Source organism: Raphanus sativus, chromosome 5, assembly GCF_000801105.2.
Source record: "Raphanus sativus cultivar WK10039 chromosome 5, ASM80110v3, whole genome shotgun sequence".
Taxonomy (NCBI): Eukaryota; Viridiplantae; Streptophyta; class Magnoliopsida; order Brassicales; family Brassicaceae; genus Raphanus; species Raphanus sativus.
In genome coordinates this window covers 21702603-21725435 of record NC_079515.1, presented here as the reverse complement: position 1 = coordinate 21725435, position 22833 = coordinate 21702603, and the positions used below count along the sequence as shown (strand labels likewise).

Sequence of the window (22833 nt, the reverse complement as noted above, 5' to 3'; positions counted from 1 at the left end):
TTCTGTCCGAGTTCAGGATCACTCACGACGCGCCAATGACTGTCTGTTGCGACAACAAGTCAGCTTTACACATCAGTGCCAACCCCGTTTTACATGAGCAAACCAAACATATGGGCATCATTTGTCAATTTGTACGAAAAGAGATCGTCAAAGGAGTTATCGCCACTACTCATGTGTCTTCTCAAAACCAACTTGCAGACATTCTTACCAAGGCTCTTGGACATCGAGAGTTTGATGCCTTTCTTCTCAAGTTGGGCATTAACAATATTCATGCTCCAACTTGAGGGGAGGTATTGGAGTATAATTCCTATATGACTTAGGAATTATACAAGATCATGTTTAGATAAGGTTTTCATAGATTTTCCTATTCTAGTTTGTCTTTATCAATTTCCTATTGTAGTTGTACTTAGCTGGGTATATAAACCAAGCTCTCTCATCAATAAAAGACATCTTACTTTTGATATTATACAAGATTTGTCATAAACCCTCCATGACCATTCCACTAAGTAAACCAAAGCGATGAAACTCTCTACACCAAATTCCATAATAATAAAAGAAAAGATTTCGGTAAGAAAAGATTGATTTGAGCCTGCAACCCGATAAAAGTCGGATCTAGACTTGATCGAACATGTGCAGCCAAAACCAACCACAGCCAGCACTGCATAAACAAACTTTAGAACAGAGGCTTCAGCATACCATGGACCCATGGGAAACGCGACGAACAACTCTAAGCCGCAAACTCTCAACCTCATCAACCACGAAATCTCCACAAAACAGACAAATAAAAAGTGCAGAACAAAAAGGAAAAGAAACCGTGACAGATCTGACCGGCGATGGCGCTAACGGAGCCGCCATGTGCCGGTCACCGGAGCAGTTCCAGGTCTAGACAGTAAGGGAGGCGGAGAAATAAATATCACAAGGAGAGAGAGTTTTGCTTTTTTGAAAACTTTTTGTTAAATGATTTCTCGCTGATTTAACCATGCATCTTGTTTCTCGCTGATTTCCACCATTTTATTTACTCAACTTTCCACTTATTTTTACCAATCACAACCGTCATTTATTCTCATTTCCAGAGTAAACCAGCTGAAAATATTTTTCACCTTTTTCATTTTACGCTAGTTGTACCATACAGTCAGACAAAGAAAACTAGTTACAACTTCCCAACGATTATGGCTGTTAAATTTTAACAAAAAATATTGACCAGATCTTGCGAATGATATTCCCATATTCTTTTAAGGGTTGCCCACAAATCCAAGACGCCGTGAAGGCCTAGCCGCCAGCGGCATCAACTATTGTCGATTTGTCGGACTTGAGCTGTATTCTTGTAGTGATAAACTGATAAACATGGACATTGTGTTTTTTGTGCTTTTCATATTTATAAATAGAATTTAAGTAAGAAGAAATGAAACATTTACACACAAAAAAACATTAGTTCAAAGCGCTAAAACCACCACCTTTCATCATTTGTCTAAACTCCTTGTAATTGACCCTACCATCACCATCAACATCCACTTTCTTAATCATCTTTTTACAATCGTCCAATGTCTTACCTTGCTTGAGCCCCAAGGACGACAAAACCGTCTTCAGTTCATCTACCGTTATAAACCCATCTCCGTTCTGATCAAACACATTGAAAGCTTCCTTCATGTCCTCTTCTTCTTCGTCTTCCTCGTCCATTATCGTCTTGTAAAGCTCCCCAAACTCGTCTATATCTACGCACCCATCACCATTCACGTCAATCTTCTCCATCATTTGAGTCAACTCCTTGTCGGAGATATGAATCCCTAGGCTTCGTAACGTCTCGCTCAGCTCTTTGTTCGTAATTGAACCGTCACCGTTCTTGTCAAACATTTGGAACACGCGTTTGAGCTCCGTTGGATCCATTTCTTCTTTACTGTTATAGATTGCGTGTGGAAGAAAAAGGGGAATAGTGAGAGCTCCGATTAGCTACGGCAGACAGTTCAGAAATCTAGACGGAATTTAAAGAAACACTCAAAGAGATGAAACGAGATACATTATAGTTAGCAAAAATATATAGGAAGGGATAGGGAAGATTGTGTTTCAAAAAAAGAAAAAAAGGATAGGGAAGGAAGATTTGTCATTTTGTTGATGTTATTCTTGTTTGAGAGAAAATGTTGCGGGGGCTTTAAAAGGATACGATTTTTTTTCTTTTTTCTGCTTATTTGTTTGGTAATGATTTGATTGAATTCCCAATAAAAAAAAAATACTAATATTTTATTTTATTTTGGACAAAAAAAAAGAGATACTAATATATGATTCCAAACAAATGAGCAAGGAACAATACGGGGAAAGCGGAGTAATATATAGTCTAATAGATTTGTGTATCTTTTAAAGATAGAATTTTCTCAAAGACTTTCACATTATCGGCTCCATGTCTCCCTATATATGCGTACAATGCAAGTGCCACTTTGAGACGAAAACACATTATATCATGGTTACAAGTTAAAACATTTTTTAAAAAATAAAAAGATGGTTATATTATTAGTTAATGCCAGTTACAAAAAAAAAATTATTAGTTAAGGTATACATGACAACTTTTTTTATAGGAGAGATAATTTAGTTAAATACGACATAACCACATGACTTACATTCTAGAAATCTGAGTGTTAACAATGATTATGAGCACAATTCAATATGTGTTTGCTTTCTTATCAATGTAACAGTAGCAGTATCTCCACAATTCAAAATACAGGAAAAAAAAGATACGAGCGAGCAAAGTCTGTTTGGTTTGCTTATCACACAAGTTAAAGAAATTTTCCACATGTAATCTGTTTTTTAGCCAATAGATGGTAGAAGTGAAGTTGCATTGTAGAACGTTTTTTGTATCAAATAAATTTAACATTCATTCAAAAAAAAAACAATTAGACCTATCACAATTAAAAGTTCCACAGTAAAAAGGCCAACTACAATTAATCAAGAATAATTCAGTTATTCTCAAATAAGATGAGCAAATATATGTTTTAGTGTAAGACAGATTGTAAATAATGGTCGGCAAGTATGGATCGCACCATCCCCATATTAGAGGAGATTGGCTGCACGTTTGGGTCCAAACATTTTCAATTTCAGCAGTATTCAAAGTTTCAAACAATTAATTTACTATATTTAGAACTCCATTTAATTAACATTTTTCTTGAAGAAAGACAGCTAGCAAAAAAAAAAAACCAATAACCAATTGAGTGGTGAACCACAATAGGAAAGTATCAAAAAGATTTTGTTTTGGTTAAAAAATCCATAGCTCGATCTTAATGGAAAAACATAAACGAGAAAAAGGAATTTTCCCAGGTTTGTTTAATTTCATTTTACTAGAAAAAGAAGAAAATAAGTATTTTAAACCATGAATTAAAAAAAGTGCCCACACGCAGGATCGAACTACGGACCTTCAGTTTACAAGACTGACGCTCTACCACTGAGCTATACGGGCTTTTGTTCCTTTCTAGTAAACTTTAAGAAAAAAAGTAGTCGCAATTCAATTTGTTTCCCTGCCCAAACTATCAGATCAAACTTAGGTGTTGTGTTACAAAGGATATTTGTAGTGTGGTGGTTATTAATTAAATGGGCCAATACTCGTAGCCCAGTAGTTGTATCTTAGCGCACGGGCCGACAAGAAGCTTCCAAACCCGGAACGTATATTGCTCGGACCAAGTAAAAGCTGTGTCTGATCAAGACAAAGATATTTCAAAGGGTAATTTCGTACATTACACTGTTTTTCGGACTGACACTTTCCGACATTAATGGCGGAAAGAGAGAGAGAAAGAAGTTGTAAAAGACTTTAAAATAATGCGATTAATAATAATGATAAAGAGACGAGAGAGAGAGAGAGAAGAACACGATGCCACCTCCAAGCGGGCAAAGCTGGATTAGATTTTTATCAATTCTCTCCAGCTGCCTTCCTCCCCCATCTTCCTCGGTAAATTTTTCAATCCCACATCTTTCTCTCTTTCTCTTTTTGATTAATTCTTTTGTTTCCTTTTCTGATGATCCCAATTCTTAAATCTTTCCCCTTTTGTTACAGGGTGTGCATACTGAATTAGGGTTTACATAAGAATCGGCTTGCTGCTTGCTGGGGGGAGAAGAGGATATAGAAGACAATGGGGGTTATGTCCAGACGGGTTTTACCCGCCTGTGGTAACCTCTGTTTCTTCTGTCCTTCCTTGAGGGCTAGGTCTAGGCATCCCGTTAAACGCTACAAGAAGATGCTCGCTGAGATTTTTCCTCGTAATCAGGTCAACCCCTCTTTTTTTTTATATCAGTCAATTGTGTTAAAGTTTCAATTTTCTTAGTACTAATGAAGATCATCTAGTCTTGTTGATGTTTTATACTTGTTAAATTTTATAGTAATCTTCTTATAGTTTCTTTTTTTTCTTTTTTTTTGGTGCTAATGGAGATGATCTAGATTGTTAAGTGTTTTCTTTTCCTTTCTGTTTAGTGATTATTTAGAGGGGTAGTCTTGTTGAAGTTTTGGCAAAATGACTTTTTTTTTTTACTTTAAAATTCGGATTAAATTAACATGTTTCTTTTTCCATGTTGTGTGGTTTGGCAGGATGCTGAGCCAAATGATAGAAAAATTGGCAAGCTTTGTGAGTATGCGTCAAGGAACCCTTTACGAATCCCAAAGGTGGTTCTTGCATGTTTCTGTTATTATTCCCTATTGTGTGTAGCTGCTGCTCGCACATACTTCACTCTCAGTTTTTATTCTCATGTGTTGCAGTCTTTGCTTGACAGATTACAGAGTACCTTGAGCAGAAATGTTACAAAGAGTTGCGACATGGAAACATCGGATCAGTTAAAGTCGTCTTGTGCATTTACAAGAAGTTGCTTTCATCATGTAAGGAGCAGATGTAAGTAGTAGCTTTCTTCTGGATAAACTTGGCATCTTCTGCTTCCTTATAACTATTTTTTAATATGATATTGAACATTTTCTTTTTTTCCTTCTAGGCCTCTGTTTTCGTGTAGTTTGCTAAGTGTTGTCCGAACTCTTTTGGAGCAAACAAGAGATGAAGAAGTGCAGATCTTGGGTTGCAATACCCTTGTTGACTTTATTAGCTTACAGGTACGCATGGTTTACATGTTAATTCGCAAGCTACTTTTTCCAGCTCGGACTACATAATAATAATATGGTAACACATTTGCTTACATACAGACTGAGAATTCACACATGTTCAACTTAGAAGGTCTAATCCCTAAGCTTTGTCAACTTGCTCAAGAAATGGGAGATGATGAGAGATCCCTCCGTTTAAGGTCTGCAGGAATGCAGGCTTTGGCATTCATGGTAATGTGTTTTAGATTTGTACATTTCTCTCTCAAAACCATATCCTACTAACCAATAGTTATGTGCCAGGTTTCTTTTATTGGTGAGCATGCCCAACTATCAATGGACTTGGATATGGTGAGTCAGGTCTATTTCCATACAAGTGATGGTGCGTTGTAGTTATATTATTAACTTCTTCTTTTTTCATCTTGAAATAGATTATTACTGTGATTCTGGAGAACTACATGGACTTGGAGAAGGGCCAAGAAGATACCAACATGAGTGAAAAGGTTTCTTTCAAACCAAATCCTGTGACTGACTTTAAGTTGGAAAACATGTAAGGCTTTTCTCAGAACTTTATTGTCACTTGAAATGCATCATCATATATATTTGTTATTTGATTTTTTTTTCTCTCGTTAAATCCATTCAGGGACATTTCGAAGAGCCCCTCGTACTGGTCTATGGTATGCCTTTGCAATATAGCCAAATTAGCAAAGGAAACTACAACTGTTCGTCGTGTTCTGGAACCTCTTTTGAATGCTTTTGACAGTGGAGATTACTGGTCTCCAGAGAAGGGCGTTGCCTCTTCTGTTTTGTTGTTTCTTCAGTCTCGTCTGGAAGAATCAGGTCAGAGATGATAAAATATTGCTATAATTTCCTGTTTCTTAATCTTGTCTATGAGGCGACTGATTAAAGAAGAGTATTTTTAAGCAGGAGAAAACTGTCATGTGCTGGTATCTTCTTTGATCAAGCACTTGGATCATAAGAATGTGATGAAGCAACTAGGGATTCAAGTTAACATGGTTAATGTAGCTACATGCCTTGCGCTACATGCTAAACAGCAAACTTCAGCAGCGATGACTGCTGTAATCGCCGACTTGATTAAACACTTGCGGAAATGCCTGCAGAATGCAGCTGAGTCAGATCTGTCTGCTGATGTATCTAAGCAGAACTGTGACTTGCAGCAAGCTTTAGATAAGTGCATCGCTGAGCTCTCAAATAAGGTTAGTTTTGCTGCTTTCCTTTTTTCTTTGTGGTTTTGATCCTACCCTCTTCACAAATACTGCTAAATATCATCTTGTGTATTTTTGTCTGCCTAAATATTTTTGAACATTGTAATTTTGTTTTTGTTTTGCTTTAAGGTTGGAGATGTAGGGCCCATTCTTGATATGGTAGCGGTGATTCTTGAAATGGTATCTAATAATGTACTAGTTGCTAGGACCACAGCATCAGCCATTCTCCGTGCTGCACATATAGTATCGGTGGTCCCAAATGTTTCTTACCACAAGAAAGTGAGATTTTTCTTACTACTTGCAACTTTTATTTTGTATTTGACTATCTTCTGTTTTAACGGATTTATTTACTGTGGTCTGATATCAGGTATTCCCTGATGCCTTGTTTCACCAACTTCTCCTTGCCATGTCCCACACAGATTATGAAACTAGAGTTGATGCACACAATATATTCTCCGTCCTGCTTCTTCGAACTCTTCTTTTGCCTTGGTCAGACCAATATAAGGAAACCTCAGATGCTGTGAGGAGCCAGAGTATCAGTTTACAGGAGGAAGAGAGAGATAAAGTTGAGGAAATCTTAGACAATGATCTGCGTAAAGATGTAAACCACATTTCTCATCCAAGTGGTCTTAGTTGTCAGTCCTTGGATAGCTTAAAGGATGGTGCTATAAAGGTATGAGTTTTTTCTAAACGTGTGTTTTGCTTGGCCTTCCTCCGCCTATGATGTTTAATTGAGATAGTGTGATGTTCATGGTTTTTACAGTCGTTATGTTCACTTCGACTGAGTAGTCACCAAGTAAATATGCTCCTTACATCACTATGGATCCAAGCAACTTCTACCGAGAACACCCCTGCAAATTTTGAGGCAATGGCTATCACGTTTAATACCACTCTTTTGTTTTCACTAGCAAAGGTTAGCCCACGCTTATCTTATGCTTAAGTTAAAAAAAAAGAACTTTGGTTACTTCATGGATTCTGAGAGAATTTTGTAGTTATTTTCTCTGATTTGGTGAATGCTAATGGCAGAAATCAAATCATATGGCTCTGGTGCGGTGTTTTCAGCTTGCGTTCTCGCTTCGGAATCTCTCATTGAATCAAGATGGTAAAAGTTAAAAGACTACTTTGTGTTTGGCTTTAGATACAATGCAACTCTGACAGTATATTTTTTTGGTATATGATTCTTAAAGGAGGGTTGCAGCTCTCTCGTAGAAGATCAATCTTCACGTTTGCATCGTATTTACTCATTTTCAGTGCCAATATTTCTAGTATACCGGAGCTAATTCCAGTTGTCAAAGAGTCTTTAACTAGCCAAATGGTTAGTTTTTTTTTGCTAAATATTACATCTGTTGGATGCTCAGCTGTCATCTAATCTGTATGTACTGAATAGGTTGATCCTTATCTTGTACTGGAAGGAGATATCAGACTGCGTGCTGGTTGTTCTGGATTTCCACGTGAAGAAGAAGTGGTAGCATATGGATCTGAGAAAGATGATAGTTCTCCCCTCAACTCGTCAGAGATTGCCACAAATGATAGTCGCCTTAAGGAAATCGTTATCAGTCATTTCACATCGAGATTCCAGACATTATCCGAGGTACTTACTTCTCTAGTTTCAAATTATAGTGTATGGTGTATCCATTCGTATGATACTTTTGTTATTTTGTTTTATCTTATATCCTAATACTGTGTTTTGGTGTGTAATGGTCTTAGGAGGAGCAATCAAATTTGAGAAAGGAAATTGAGTCAGATTTTTCACGAGATGATGCATACCCGCTTGGGGCACCATTGTTCATGGATACACCAGGACCTGGTTCTCCTCTTAATCAAATAGAACTTCCAGCTTTTGAAGAGGTATAAGTGACTCACATTAGAAACTTGCTTTCAGGTGTGTGTGAGTTCCTTAACTGAAATTGCGTTTTATTCTTCAGGATGAGCTTTCAGAAATAGAAGGAATTTCACCGGGGGCTAGTGGGAGTCACAGAACGTCCTTGTCCACTAACACTAACCCTGTAGATGTTCTGAGTATCAACGAGTTGTTAGAATCGGTAATATACATACACTCAATACTTCATACTAATTTTTGCAAGGTTCTAAAAATCGGTTTAGTCGGAAAATCGATTAATATCTGAAACGATTTTCTTAAAATCCGATTTATTTACCTCAAATCGGTTCAAACTATGCTAAACCAGTTTAATTCTGTTAAATCAAGCGAAAATGTACAATTTTCTCTGATTTTTTTTTTCTTTGTATATCTAAATTTTTTATAATTCATCAAAATAATTTCATAATTAAACCTAGAAAATTAAAATATTTGAATATAATTTGTATATCTAATTTGTCTTGTTTTGGTTTGTGATCCGCTTTTCTCATGTAATTTTGGTTTCATTGGTGATGTGTAGGTATCAGAAACTGCTAGGCAAGTTGCAAGTCTCCCTGTTTCCTCCCTTCCTGTACCTTACGACCAGATGATGAATCAGTGTGAAGCTCTTGTGACGGGCAAGCAGCAGAAGATGTCTGTGCTTCGAAGTTTCAAACCCCAATCAACCAAAGCTATAACTTTCTCAGAAGATGATGAAAAGGAGGAACTCCTACTTCTCAAGGAGGTGAGGCAGAGAGAGTTTGTTTCTCTGTTCTGTTAAAAGTTAATTGTCCTCTCATCAAGTTTAAACTTCTTTTTGTTTACTGCTATTGCAGACAGAAGAAGCTGATGAAGATGATCAGAAGGCACTCACTGTGGCACAAGTCCAACCTCAAGGCCAGTACTCGTTCTGCTCACTCGAAGCGGAACAAAACTCTTTTCGGTTACCTCCTTCAAGCCCCTACGATAAATTCTTGAAAGCAGCTGGATGTTAAAACCCCGGTGCATTCGTATATATATATATATACACACACGGCGTAATATATATATTATCACGTGTAATCATGTGCTTCATATAATTCAAATAGTCACATCTTGGCTCTTGTTTGGAAGCAACTGTGATTGATTCATTCCATTTGTATGTTGTGATGAAACAAAAAATGTTGTATCATTAAGGAAAGCATTTGCGTAACCAAGAACAGAAGCAGCGTAAAGTCGTGCAGAAACTTGAATTGTCTTCTTCGTTGTCTTTTGTACTTTGATGTGAAGTTTTGTTAATTGTTTGTCTTTTTTTGTCGTGAGCTGCGTGTGTGTGTGTGTTTTGTACGAATTGGAGTTTGAAACAAAGTCTTGTTGTTTATGGTTTCTATCTTGGCTAGCTCTGGCTCTGAAACTGATAAAGTGTTCGGTCACTAGAGTAACAACTCTTTTTCCTTCATCGAATTAATATATATTACCATAACTGAGTTTCGTACAAGACCCAATACACATCCTAGTTCTACCTTATATCATCAAGCCTTGCTTGAAAGAAAAGCACGACCACAGCGAACCGAAAAATAGGCTGAGATTTTTAACCTAAATCAACACAAAAATTTCTAAAAACAGAAGATCAACTTTTATCACTTTCAAATACCTCCACTAGCCAGCTAGGACAACCGGTTGCTATATATCACTGGTTTAACGACGCAAATGAATTCATTCAGAAAAAAAAAAAACTCAATTGAAACAATTTGGATGAAAGGAAATAACTTTTACTACGTTCAAAGAGTCTTGAAAAACAAAAATCTATCATAGCCTTTTCAGGTTTCGAGCTATAGGCTGTTATGTCAATCTCAAAATCTCCTATCTATCAATCACTTTTGGAGTCTCTAAACAAAAGATCAGAACCACCAGAATAATTTAAATACAGGGTATTTCATAGATTTAAGTATTTTAAATAAAAATTATTCGGATAATTTAATTTTTGGATGAAAAATAATTGAATATTTTGCTTTTTTTTGGCTATCTTACTATTATAACACTATATGTGCAGTACCTAATGTGCAGCACGGAGAATGGCTGATGCTGTGGTCCTAGCAACGAGTACATTAGTAGATATCATCTCAAGAACCACCGCTACCATATCAAGAATGGGGCCTACATCCCCAACCTTAAAGCAAAAACAAAAACATGAGAAAATTTATTAGAATAAAAGTATTGAATATCAATTTAATATTTAGTTAGTTATTAAATATATAAAAAACATGAGAAAATTTATTATAAAGTTTTTGAATTTATAGTATATTTGTTTATATTTTAAAAAAAAACTATTAAATTTGTAAATGCGAACAAAACAACTAGTTAAGATAATACAATACAATCCAAAAGAAGCGTCTAGGATCTTTTGGCTTCTACACGTGTTCAATTTCTGAGCCGCATGAGACACATACACCTTTACATGCGTCCGTCATGCGTGAAGCGGTAAGAACACAACTGCTCCGACGTTCAACCACCATAGACCTCTACGAAATTGCTTCTCAACCTCATCTCTCTGTCTGACACCTTTAGATTAAAGCTTCTTATCCGTCCGATATCAGATGTAACGATTAGCTCCAATCCTTCGCCTAAGCCGCCGTTCGTTGCTGAATTGATTATCAACACCGGCTGATAAGTCTCGAATCTGATTTGTTTGACTCAAGAGAAAGCCTTTTGTTGAACCACCGTAAAAGGTGTCAACTCTACTAAGCCTCTAAAAAGACAAACAAAATCAATTACAAATCACATATTAGTTTACGTCTAGGAGACTTTACTCAATTGCCTGACTATTGGTTCACATCTAGTGAGAGTAAAGATTAATACCCATAAATAAAGTAAATGTGCATAACCGAACGAAGAAGAAGATCCAACCCAAACAAAACAGAATTTTAAATAACTTTGCGAAGGAGGAGATCGAAATCACCGATCAAAACAAGATGGGATCTTTATTGGTTCAAGCCAAATCAGAAACGAGAAAGGACTTGAAAAACATAACTGATTTGTCTAGAAAAAACACTACAAAAGTCGCCTAACGAAGAGATAATCGCCTAGCGAAGGTGAAAATCGATCACTTGATCGAAGATTTTTACAACAAAAATCGGAAGTCTCATCTCCTTCCCCGTGAAAGATTAGTGAGAGAACGGAGAAGAGGAGAGAGAACTTTCAGAATATCTATACTATTAAAGCATGATCCTATTATGCTTTTTAATAAAAATACTATTTTCTTAACAAACATTAATTTCATTAAAGACAATTAAGTAATATTAATAATACATTTATATTGGATCATTTTTTTTTATCCAGTCTACTGCCTACATCAGATCTTTCTTGGGCCGATTAAGAAATCAGCCCACTGCCCTTTTCTTTTTAATCATTCTTAATATTTTGTGTAGTAACAAAAATTAATCACTTAATTATTATGTTTTTTTTAACATGATTTAAGCATTCATAAAAAAATTTTGAATTTTTTATTGAAAAGTATAAATCTTTATTAAAAGTATATACTTTTTTATTTAAAAAATTAACCACATAAAATTAATTTATCAGAGTTATACCATTCGGGTACGGATCGGTTCTTTCGAGTATAGGGTTTTTTGGGTTTTGAAATTAAATCCCATTCGGGTATTATAAAATTTCGAGTTGGATTCGAGTCGGATCTTTCCGGGTCCGGGTGGGTTCGGTTCTCATGCATAAGAATCTGAAAAATAACCAGATAACCAAAGTATCTAAAGCGGGTTCGGTTATTTTACTCAAAGTAACCAAAGTATCCGATTCGGTTCAAATTTTTGTATCCAAATTACTCAAAAGTAACCAAAAGTAACCAAAAATATCCATTCTATACAGTTTTTTGGGTAAACTTTTATCCAAACTATCATATTTTACCCAAAAAATATTCAAAAATACCGAAAATAACTACTATGGTTAACTTATAATATTAATTTAAAAATATTAAAATAATTATAAATATAATTAAAACATATATTTTAAGATATATATTCACATTTCGGATATCTTCGGATATTCATTCGGTTCTCGATTCGAGGCGGATTTGGGACCGGTTCTTCGGCTACAGCAATTTAGAACTCATTCGAATATCTACCCCGGGTCTAATCGGGTTCGGGATCCTGATTTTCGGGTCGGTTTCGAATTGTTTTTTCGGATCCGAATATTTTACTCAGGCTTATACTCATTTAAAATGAAACACGATAAAAAGATAAAAAGCTTAAGTCTTTTATAAAAAAAACAAATATATGAAAATATGAAATTTACTAAATATTTGTCAATTTAGAAAAAAATAAAGGAAGGCTGTCCGCAGTGCAAGGGGTAAACTCGGACTCGGATGGGATAGGATTGTGCGTTCGGGCCCTTCGGGTGTCATATTTTGGCCGAGTTTACCGTACCCCCCCCCGCCCTTATGTTAATGTTAGGCGACCGTAATCTTTTGTTACGTTCCACCGCTGTTACGCCAGAAAGAAAAGGTTCCACACGAGCTCTCGTTCTGCGGCGTGGTGGCAGGACCAATAGGGGATTGGCTCCGGGATAGGGGTTCCTCCGCAGGGGTCATGCAAATACATAGGCCCCTAAATCCGCGCTTCATCTAGTATTTGATTTAATTCTCAACTAGATTTCGATTCGCACAACCGTGCGGGTTTTATTTTCAGTTTTATATGTATATATATTTATTTAGATCATTAGTAGTACACATTTTAAGTTTTAATCATATATTTAAATATTTATAAAGCTATTTCAAATAAAATAGTATATAGTTTGTATGTTGTAAATAATCAACTGCTTAAACTATTGTACGTATTTTTGCTTCTTATTATATATTTATTTTATGGTATTTACATTTAGTTATTAATATGTGCAAGAAAAATATATTTGACAATTATTTTTTATTTAATTTGTGTTAAATTTTTATCCGTCTTTCAAAACTGAATTTCTTTTTAACAGTATTTTCTATGTTTATTCATTTTACACAATATATTATTATATTTACAAAGTGAAAAATATGTTAATTTTTATACATGTAGTATATAGTCTGTTAATGTTAGGTCGCTTTGTCATCATATTATATTTTAAGATAAATATTTTATTTTTATAAAAATAAAAATTAAATATTTATCAATTTAATATACTTTTATCATATTAAGTTCAATATGATAAAAAATTAACATGATTGATTGTGATTATATAATAGATAAAAATAAGATATAATATTTTATTTTTCATTTTATAAAAGACAACTAAATATATTAATGTATAATAATATTTCAAAACTAATTTCAGAATTAGTTAAAAAATTTATATATAATTTTGAAAATTAAGATCTTTTTAATAGATTTTTCGAAATTTAAAATATATATATTTAAATTTTAAATGAAAAGATATCAAAATATATTATGATTAAAGTGTTAGAATATGTGTATGTTAACCAATCCTGATTTTTAAGATTAATAGATTAGAAACGATATATTATTGAACCATATGTTTAATAATTAATGAATGGTAAGTCATTTCTAGTTAAGGGTCTATTTTTTAAAATATTACACATGAATCAAGGTTGTGACTTCTGTTTTAATATAATAGATGAATGCAGTCGCCGTTTGTGGAAGGGTGATTTTGCTCTAGATTCATAGCAGAAAAAAATGAAAGATATAGCCATGCTACAGTTAAAATTAGCAGATGAGACAATTTGTACACAAATATGACCAAATTCTCATTTATGGCGCATGAGCATGATATTGATATTCTAATACGAAAACTGTGATACTATACCATACACGATATAATATAGTTAGTCTCGCAAAAGAAGTTAACTAGTTATGAGATTGGGTTTCATCAATTACGTGACTATACTATATATATTATGGTATGGAATACTCGATACATCCAAACTCTAAACTCAAGTCCTAGTTCCCTAAACTCAAACCCTAAACCCTAAACAAAAACCATATACCCTAAACCCAAACTCTAAACCCAAAATCCTAATTCCTTAAACCTAAATCATATATCCTAAACAAGTCATTATATCATAAATTAAATATCATATAATTTAGGCAAAAACAAACAAATAAACACAAATCTATATACTCTAAACTAAATTTTAAACTCTAAACCCTAAACCCAAACCCTAAACCCAAACCATATACCCTAAACCCAAACTATAAACTCCAAACCCAAATCCTAAATCTTAAACCCAAACCTTAAACCCTAAACTCAAACCATATACCATAAACCCAAATCCTAAACCCTAAACCTAAATTCTAAACCCTAAACCCAAACCAGTTACCCTAAACCCAAACTCTAAACTCAAATCCTAAATCCTAAACCCAAACCTTAAACCCTAAACCTAAATCATATACCATAAACCCAAATCCTAAACTCTAAATTCAATTCAGTGCAAATTGAAATAGTTATTTATACTATACTATATATAGTAAATAAATAGTATAGACAACTTAATATATAGAAACATCACGATGTAAATCGGTTATAGATTAAGAAAAAATGACAATGATGCCTTGCCACGACAAATGAGAAGGAGAGGGAGGGGCGCTGCAAAAGAGGGGAAGGAGGAGAAAACATTAAAAAATTGTTTCTATTCTATGTTATCAAATAGAATAGTACAACACAATCTATTTACACCAACAATACATCACAAGGAAGAAAAATAAGAGAAAGAGAAAGAGAAAGAGAAAGAAGAGAGAGATTAAAAAGAAGATGAAGAGAAGAAAAAAGATGAACCGAACGAAAGATATATAAAGTACACATGCATCTTTCCTCTGTACTAAACATAATTCTTATGTGTTTAACGTATTATGCATAACTAACATATTATACTATACTATATCTATAAATAATATAGAGAACTTGATACATAGAAACATCACAATGTAAATCATTTATTGGTTAAGAAAGTGTGATAGTGATGTTTTGCCACGATAAAGGAGGAGGACAGGAGGGGAGAAGGAGGGGAGGAGGAGGAGTAGGGGAGAGGAGGAGAGGTAGGGGATGGGGATGGGGAAGAGGAAGAGGATGACTACACTATTCTTAGATAATAAAATAGATAGTATAGTATTCACAAGCAGTGTTGCAAAATTTTGTACATATTCTTCATTGAAATATAGTGTTCATGAAAAAAAGTGTTTACATTAGATATAAAGTTTTGACACATAAAACTTTATAATGAAGCACCATCAACTAAACAAACACACCATCAAATTCATATTTTCTTGAAACAGTAAAAAACCATGTCTATTATATGTTTATAAAATAGAATAGTACAAAGTACCTTACACTGTTTATCTTCTCTAACAGTTCGATATGTTCTCTGAATCGTAATCCACATATACAGAAAATTAGCAAAATCATAAAACCAAAAAAATGAATAAAAGTGATAAGCCCATCAGTTATTGGATTTGATGATGGTTATACAGTGTCTGGAGAATTTATTTTCTAAAAACTTCGTAAAACCTGCAAATAATCATGGAATAAAACAGAAAATTTGGTAAATAAAAAATAGTCTCAAGAAAAGGAGATAAAAGATAAAAGTGAGAATGAGAATGAACAGGGAATGAAGGATAACTTTTGTCATTGTACATATTATACAAAGAATATGATAACCAAAATGTTGTTATGGTTATAAACTTGATTTTTGGTGTTTATATGTATATGGAATCCAATTTCCCTTTGTGGAATCAAATATGACAATTTCCTTTTCTTTAATTGGTTGACCAGCAAGAAGAATATTAATGTGGGGCCATTTAAATTTGAAGAAAACGTGTGGTATGATTTGCAATGGGCGCATCGATTTGATGGTCAATTCGACTGCATGCATAATAATGGTTTCCTATTTTAACTAAAATAATTAACATCTGGCCATAAAATATTATAAACTTCATAACCAACACTCGGAATGCAAAACCAAACAACTTTAAAAGGAAAACCATAACCATATTGTTTTCAATAACATACTGTCTTAGCAAGAAGAAGAGTAAACGACCAAGGAAAAAAAAAAGACTGTTATTAGAGAAGCATACTGACTGGGCAGACTGTACCAGCTATTGATGGAGTGACATGAGTGCAGTGTGATCTAGCCACTACGCTTCATACGCTTTTGTTTCTTCTGGTCGTCAGAGGCTGAAATTGGATCATTGTTTGCATAGGGAGATCCACCTCCACTGCTCTCAGCCACGACTGGGCTTTCCACTTCAGTTGCTGCACGGTCATCTTGGGTTGTGGAAAAAGGAATAGCTGGCATGTTGAGTGGGGGATTCTTTGGTGGTAAAACTGCAGCCGAGACAATTCTAGTAGCGGTGAAGGAAAGTCTTGCAGATTTGAAATTGTAGGGCGCCACCTTGATCCTGAATTTCTTTGTCTCTCCTATGGTATCAATGAAACATTGTGGCAGTGGAACCTCAAGCTCAGCCCAATCACCACCATTTTCCTATTATATCAGCATCCATTTTAGACTTGGTAGCTATTATAATGCAAAGGATGTAGTAGAATAACACTAACCTCAACGTAAGTGTCGATCAACTCTGTTGCTTTTCTGCCAGTGAGCTCCTTCCCAGCATCTCCAAGAATGATGAAAGTGCACTGCTCCTCATTATCATACACAGACATCTCCACGCGGTAGCTGTTTAAGTGCAACTGATTATTAGTATATACTTTGTGGAATCCATATATTTTTGAAAGGGAGAATCTTACTTGGCTACTGCAGTAGCATTTTCATTGCAGCATTTTGGACAAATCAGTGTAGTAGGCCCACGGTTTAACTTTGTCCGACAATCCTTGCAAGCAATGTAATACCACTCAGTGCCAAGCTTGACATCATCAATTGTTGCAATGCAGTCAAAGTAGGCAATCTGATATCACATGCCACGGGTCGTCAGCAAATAAACTCACAGAAGTTTTTGATTTTCATAACCAAATGGGATTACCTTAGCAGGCTCACGCTTGACGAAGGCAGCAATCTCACTTATAGTGAGCATCTCAGCTTTAACCACCTCAACAGGGTTCACCGGAGAAGTTGCAGATGGGTTCATAGTCAACCTTGAATAAGAATTTTAAATCAGGCGCTGATTAATGTTGTTAAATTATAGAAAACAAAAAACAAAAACACTAACCAGTTCAAGTACTCTTTGGTGGGGTCAACCTCTTCGTCCAAAAAAACTCTGGATGAGGACATGGAGCTTAGGCACAATTTCCCTGTCAATTGGTGTACACATGAGAAAATTATACAGAAGCAGTTGGTGTAAGGTTTATGTTACTGAGATGTGAGTGTGGTGGAGAGTTCTTATTACCACCGAGTCTTTTAGGGTTGACCGTTGTGACCAAGAGAACAGTTGGGGTGGCTGCACAAGCATCAAACTTGAGGCGGAATTTTTCCGCAGCATCGTCCCATAGGTAGACATTCATTACTGGACCACTGCAGTTTTTTAAATAGAAAAAATTAAAGGTGAAAGGATCATAAATAACGAAGCAATATATTCATTGGGTTAACAAGAAAGACTTATTACTCTTTAAGCTGCAAATGAACCGTAATGCTCCGAGAAGTTGTGTCATCCTTGGTGCATAGAACCGGACGCTGATTGAGAGGCTGGCCATCAACCAACTTAAGGTGACCAACAACATCTGCAACACAGAGTCACACGACGCATAGTTACTGAAAATCCAAAAAAACTTGATAAGAAGTCATCGAAAACTTACCATGAAGATCCCCTCTAAGATCGCAGTTGGCCTCAAAATCTCCAAAGGAATGGATGCTGAAGCGGTCAGTTAAAATGCGTTGAATGTTTTCTTGAACCTTCGAGAGGACAGAGCTGTGTGAGATGCAAATTACGAGCTTCTGATCAGCTACATGGAACATCACCTTGCTGTTGGAAGCAAAGAAGTTTGTCAGAGTGTAGATGCTCCCACGCTCGAGCTCTTTTTCATATTTGTTGCGACGGTTCTGAGCGATGAACCCCTGAGCCAGAGTACCCTAGAGAAGAGAGAGAAAATATTAATTCAGTTGAATCACTACTATATAAAAGGACAAAGATGAGTTATAAGCGATGCAATAAATATATGTATCAGGGGCAAGAAATTAACAGTTAAGTTGTGGTAAGAGTCGAAGTTTTGTTTTTAATAATCCAAATTTTTTCACACCACTGTCGACTACTCCTATCAAAAAGATAGATGAATGTTTTTTTTCAACAGTTCAGTTACAGTAATTATCGCAGATATGTTTTTAAAAATCATCCAATTTCTAGCACATCACTCTCGATAAATTAAGTTTTTTTTTTTGCAAGAGACTGCTAATATACTTTTGTGTGTTGTGTCTCTCAGAAGTTGACAACGACATGAAGAATTAGACAGGAAGACATACATACCTCTTCATCGATCATAAGCATCTCGATCCCAAAAAGGATGCCTGGTCCTCCTTTGACATTCTTGCGAGCTACCCAGAAATGAATAAGCCTAAACTGCAAGGTGGAATCTCCTGGTCCAGGTGATACTTGTCGGAAGAGAAGAGGAGCAGAATCTTCGCCGTCGCCGGTGAGGATTTTCGTCTTGTTTGCCATGGAGGAAAGAGTGAAGGTAATGGTGTATAAATAGGGTTTCATTTGAGTGAGTAAATAGGGCTTTCTGAAGAGGGGTTGATGATATCATCGAGCTGGAGGAGGGATGTGGACGGTCAGTGGGAATCTTGAATCGAGGATTTATGGGAGACCATTGAAGTTTCATTACTCTGGAGTTTTGGGAGAGATGGGGAAGAGGAAGAGAAACGATGGAGTAAATCGTCGATTTTGGTTTTTTTTTTTTTTTTTAAGAAAACAAATAGATTATATTAGATGGGCCATTGTTGTTTGGTAGACATGGGCTGAATATAATTACACAATCGAAGCCCTTTTTGATAATAGATTCGAAGCCAATTTTGAGAATCTAAGCTTTTTTTTTAAATGAAATCCGCGCACCCGTGCGGGTGTATATTTGAAAAATATATTGCTATTTATTTTTATATCAATATTAAAGCTGGATAAAAAATTCAAATCTGAAGAACCGAACCGATCATGATCCGAAAAAATAATACCAAACCCGAACCAAAATTGATTAAATATCCAAATTATTCAAAATTTTGACATTTAGACAACTGAAACCATAACCAATTCGAACCGAAGTATTTTAGATATCAAAATGTATCTGAAAAAGAATTATATACTTATATATATATTAATTATTTTTAGTTTTAATGTATATAAAACATCCAGAATATATATGATCCTTTTAGGTTGGTTTAAATACTTGAAAATATATAAAAATAGTTAAATATAAATATCTAACATAGTGGAAGTACACTCTAAACACCAAAAAATATTAAAACAATTATTGAATTTTGATCCAAAATTTAAACCAAACCAATTTATATGTTAAATTTAGCTATTCTGACATATGTTATTCAGATTTATATACAATATATTATTTTATTTATAGACTTTAAAAAATTCAAAATATATATTGAATTAAACAAAAAAAAATAAATGAGTTATCCGAACCCGAATTGAACCTGCAAAGATCAGGATATAATTCGAACTGAAATTTAGAAATATCTGAATGGGGTGAAATCTTTGACCCCGGAAATTCAAAACCCAAACAGATCCGAAACGAAACCGAATGGATACTTGAATGTCCAGTCCTAGTCATAATTCGAACTGAAATTTAGAAATATAGAAAGAATTTTGTTTAATTTATTGTAAAAATAATGGCTAAATGTTTAAATAAAAATAAGTATTAAATATGTTATTCATGTTTCTAAATAAATCTCATTTGTTATTAATTTATTGAAAATACAATGGCTAAATTTGTAAATAAAAAAAATATACATCTCTACTATCTATGTTTCCAAACATATCTCATTTATTATATTATCCATGTTTCCAAACATATCTCATTTATTCTATTATCCTTGTTTCCAAACAATCCAATTGTACTTCAACTTTAATAATATAGATTAAAGCCCGATACATGATGACATGTCCTTTTCATTGGCTATGAATATTTATGCCTATGTGGCATAGCTAAGAAGGTTCTAAAATAGTCCCTTTTATATAGTAGTGATTTCGAGATTAGTATTTTTAGCTTCTTTTTCTGAGTTCTTTCGATAAAACCTCTTTGCGAGTCACACGATCAAAATAAGACCCCCGCAATCGCATTATCTCAATTCTTTCCAGCCTTTTTCCATAGTGATAATTGATAAATAAGCTCCAATCTTAACAGAAAAGTTAAGGAGCATGAGTTACATACATTGTCTCATTCGAGATCAGTGCCGTGCAAAGGCATGTAGAAACCTAAGGCAGAGTCTAAAATCGGGGTCTTTTTAGTGTAGATCAATAAAACACATAATATTGTTAATATAGTTTATAATCATACAAAACATTAATAAACAGTCAAACACGTCCAAAAACTAACAAAAGAGAAAAAAATACCAATAGGTAATAAAAAGATTGATAGTTCCAATAAACAAAAATGATACAGGAAACAACACCACATTTACTTACCGAAACATTTCGTTTTCTATATAAGTTTTTGTTCAACAAATTTACAAAAGAACACATAAGAGATTCGAACTTGTTCAGTATCATTGGGAGTTGGAAGACTTTTAACTCTAAAACTATATCATGTACTACATTTTGGTGATTTATGAGGCCCTAAAAACTTATATATTTTTAGGGGCCTGTGGCAAATGCCTTTTTTGAAACACATTAGGCACAGTTTTGTTCGAGATATCCTCTTTCACCTAAACCAACTAAAATAAATCCAAATTCAATAAATATTTCGTAAGAAACCTGAAGTTCATGAAGGTGCCAGTGAATAAAAACTACATATTTTAAGATCTTCCAACTAAATGAAAGAAAATGTGTAAGATTCTTCTCAAAAACGAAAAGGTCAGGTTGATGCTCAGCTTAATATGATATGAAACATAAGGTGCATCAATACATTTCTTTTTATTGCTTAGAATAGGGCTGTGAGTCCAGGCAACACAGATGCCAACCCGGGACACGGCTAAATATCTAGATAAGCTAGACCGAAACGCCATTAAGGGTATATATTTTCGATTAAAAAAAATTAAGATACAAAACAATTTATTATTAAATATTAGTCAACCAAAAAATATAAATTTATTTTCAAAACGATCTCTAAAATATAAGTGTTTTTAAAAAACTTAACACAATAATAAGTATATATTTTGATTAAAAGTATTTGACATATATAAATATTTTGATGTTTGATTTAATTATTTAAAAACATAAATAATTTTATTATGCTGATTTTAGATTAATAAGACATAAACTAATAAGTATTTATAAAAAATTTATGCCCGCATACGCGGACAAAACAACTAGTTTATAGTATTATTTATGAAGTGATTTTGATTATTGGTCAACTTCTCCCTAATATTAAGTGATTTTGCATATTTGTTAATTTTAAACATGAAAAATAAATAAATAATCTAATTATAGAGAATATGATAAATTAAAAAAAACTAAATTAATAATATAGATTTATTTATATGTCTATTTTATTGTTTATTTTCTTGTATGTGCCACTCCATAAACCCGATCTTACATGCTTCTTTTTTTTCTTCCATGATCATAATCCAGTTACTCAAAAAAATCAATCTGCATTGACTATCTTTTTTGTTCAGACATATAAATATATCTATCTTATTAAAACAGGAACATTACAACTTTTTCTAGGTAGATTTTTAAAGGTGGGCCTCATATATTTAAATTAAATGTCTCATTCTTTATATATAATACATACCATAATCTAACTTTGCATTGATGTATTTCCTTAAATACAGTTCTTCTTTTTGTCTATATTCCATGTATGATTTTTACATTTATTACATGTCGATTTAGATAAGATATATACTAAGAATACTAAAAATATTAATTGTACTATAATTACCCTATACAATTCATTTTAAATTGATCAATATACTTTCATTGGCCATATTAATTTTATTAGTACTAATAACATTAGGTAGATAAGTCATAGACATATACATAAAGATATGACTATTTTTATAACTACGTTGGGTAATCTACTTTCTAAAACAAATAACACATAGCTTCATATATTGTATAGAAAATAGTAATATTGTATAGTATTATACTTATACAATAATACTAAAAACAAACCAAACTGAAATATAATATATATCGAAAATGCTTTGAACCATTACACACAAAATATATTAGACTTTAGAGATATCACTTTGAAATTACGTAATAATTATTTTAAAAAATTAAATTTCGTAATGTACAAAAAACATAAGTTTTATATAAAATTTTGTGTTACAATAAAAAAACACAACTCGCGCTTGCAAAGTGTTATTTTTACATACGAAAGACAGTTTTGATATTGTTTTTTAAACACAAAATTGAATTATACAAACTCGATACTACATAAAACTAAACAATATAGAATACATTTTAAAAATAAAACCTGTGCATATGTGCATATGTTTATATAATATATTATGTTACACATATTTTCATATAAATAATATCCCAATGTAAATTTTGTATGATAAATATTCAAAATACAAAATATATAGCACTATATATTTTAAATAATATAAAAAACTACTTTACGTTATCATAAAATTTAAAAATCAGATTTAGTAA

The 22833-nt window shown here is 33.7% G+C and overlaps 3 protein-coding genes, 1 long non-coding RNA gene and 1 other non-coding gene across 7 annotated transcripts; 1 reads left to right on the top strand and 4 right to left on the bottom strand.

Moving 5' to 3' along the window:
* Nucleotides 1–1417: 1417 nt before the first annotated feature.
* On the bottom strand, nucleotides 1418–2173 carry LOC108860695 (calmodulin-like protein 7). The gene has a single exon (XM_018634553.2). The coding sequence runs from the start codon at nucleotides 1882–1884 to the stop codon at nucleotides 1429–1431; it is 456 nt and encodes a 151-aa protein (XP_018490055.1). The 5' UTR covers nucleotides 1885–2173; the 3' UTR covers nucleotides 1418–1428.
* A 1197-nt stretch (nucleotides 2174–3370) lies between these two features.
* On the bottom strand, nucleotides 3371–3442 carry TRNAT-UGU (transfer RNA threonine (anticodon UGU)). The gene has a single exon. It is a non-coding gene; the product is annotated as a tRNA-Thr (tRNA).
* A 328-nt stretch (nucleotides 3443–3770) lies between these two features.
* Nucleotides 3771–9504, top strand: LOC108862463 (protein SEMI-ROLLED LEAF 2). The gene is made up of 20 exons (XM_018636603.2): nucleotides 3771–3928; nucleotides 4034–4244; nucleotides 4562–4636; nucleotides 4744–4859; nucleotides 4957–5071; nucleotides 5162–5290; nucleotides 5360–5407; nucleotides 5488–5606; nucleotides 5700–5896; nucleotides 5984–6273; nucleotides 6412–6561; nucleotides 6650–6955; nucleotides 7046–7195; nucleotides 7309–7384; nucleotides 7470–7597; nucleotides 7670–7873; nucleotides 7990–8130; nucleotides 8208–8324; nucleotides 8679–8882; nucleotides 8974–9504. Exons 2-20 carry the CDS (start codon nucleotides 4110–4112, stop codon nucleotides 9130–9132), a joined length of 2859 nt encoding a protein of 952 aa, XP_018492105.1. The 5' UTR covers nucleotides 3771–3928; nucleotides 4034–4109; the 3' UTR covers nucleotides 9133–9504.
* Nucleotides 9505–9612: 108 nt separating this feature from the next.
* On the bottom strand, nucleotides 9613–11320 carry LOC108862465 (uncharacterized). Of its 2 annotated transcripts, XR_001951003.2 has the most exons (3): nucleotides 10567–11320; nucleotides 10173–10286; nucleotides 9613–9809 (listed from the first exon to the last, which is right to left on the bottom strand). It is a non-coding gene; the product is annotated as an uncharacterized LOC108862465 (long non-coding RNA). The 2 variants fall into 2 exon arrangements; XR_001951002.2 differs by lacking the exon at nucleotides 9613–9809 and having other exon boundaries at nucleotides 10051–10286.
* Nucleotides 11321–16071: 4751 nt separating this feature from the next.
* Nucleotides 16072–18945, bottom strand: LOC108856321 (uncharacterized). Of its 2 annotated transcripts, XM_018630095.2 has the most exons (10): nucleotides 18532–18945; nucleotides 18030–18140; nucleotides 17867–17963; nucleotides 17677–17791; nucleotides 17461–17585; nucleotides 17284–17365; nucleotides 17098–17209; nucleotides 16865–17022; nucleotides 16673–16793; nucleotides 16072–16601 (listed from the first exon to the last, which is right to left on the bottom strand). In XM_018630095.2, exons 1-10 carry the CDS (start codon nucleotides 18763–18765, stop codon nucleotides 16248–16250), a joined length of 1509 nt encoding a protein of 502 aa, XP_018485597.1. In that variant the 5' UTR covers nucleotides 18766–18945; the 3' UTR covers nucleotides 16072–16247. The 2 variants fall into 2 exon arrangements, with proteins under 2 accessions (XP_018485597.1, XP_018485596.1); XM_018630094.2 differs by having other exon boundaries at nucleotides 17867–18140.
* Nucleotides 18946–22833: the final 3888 nt, after the last annotated feature.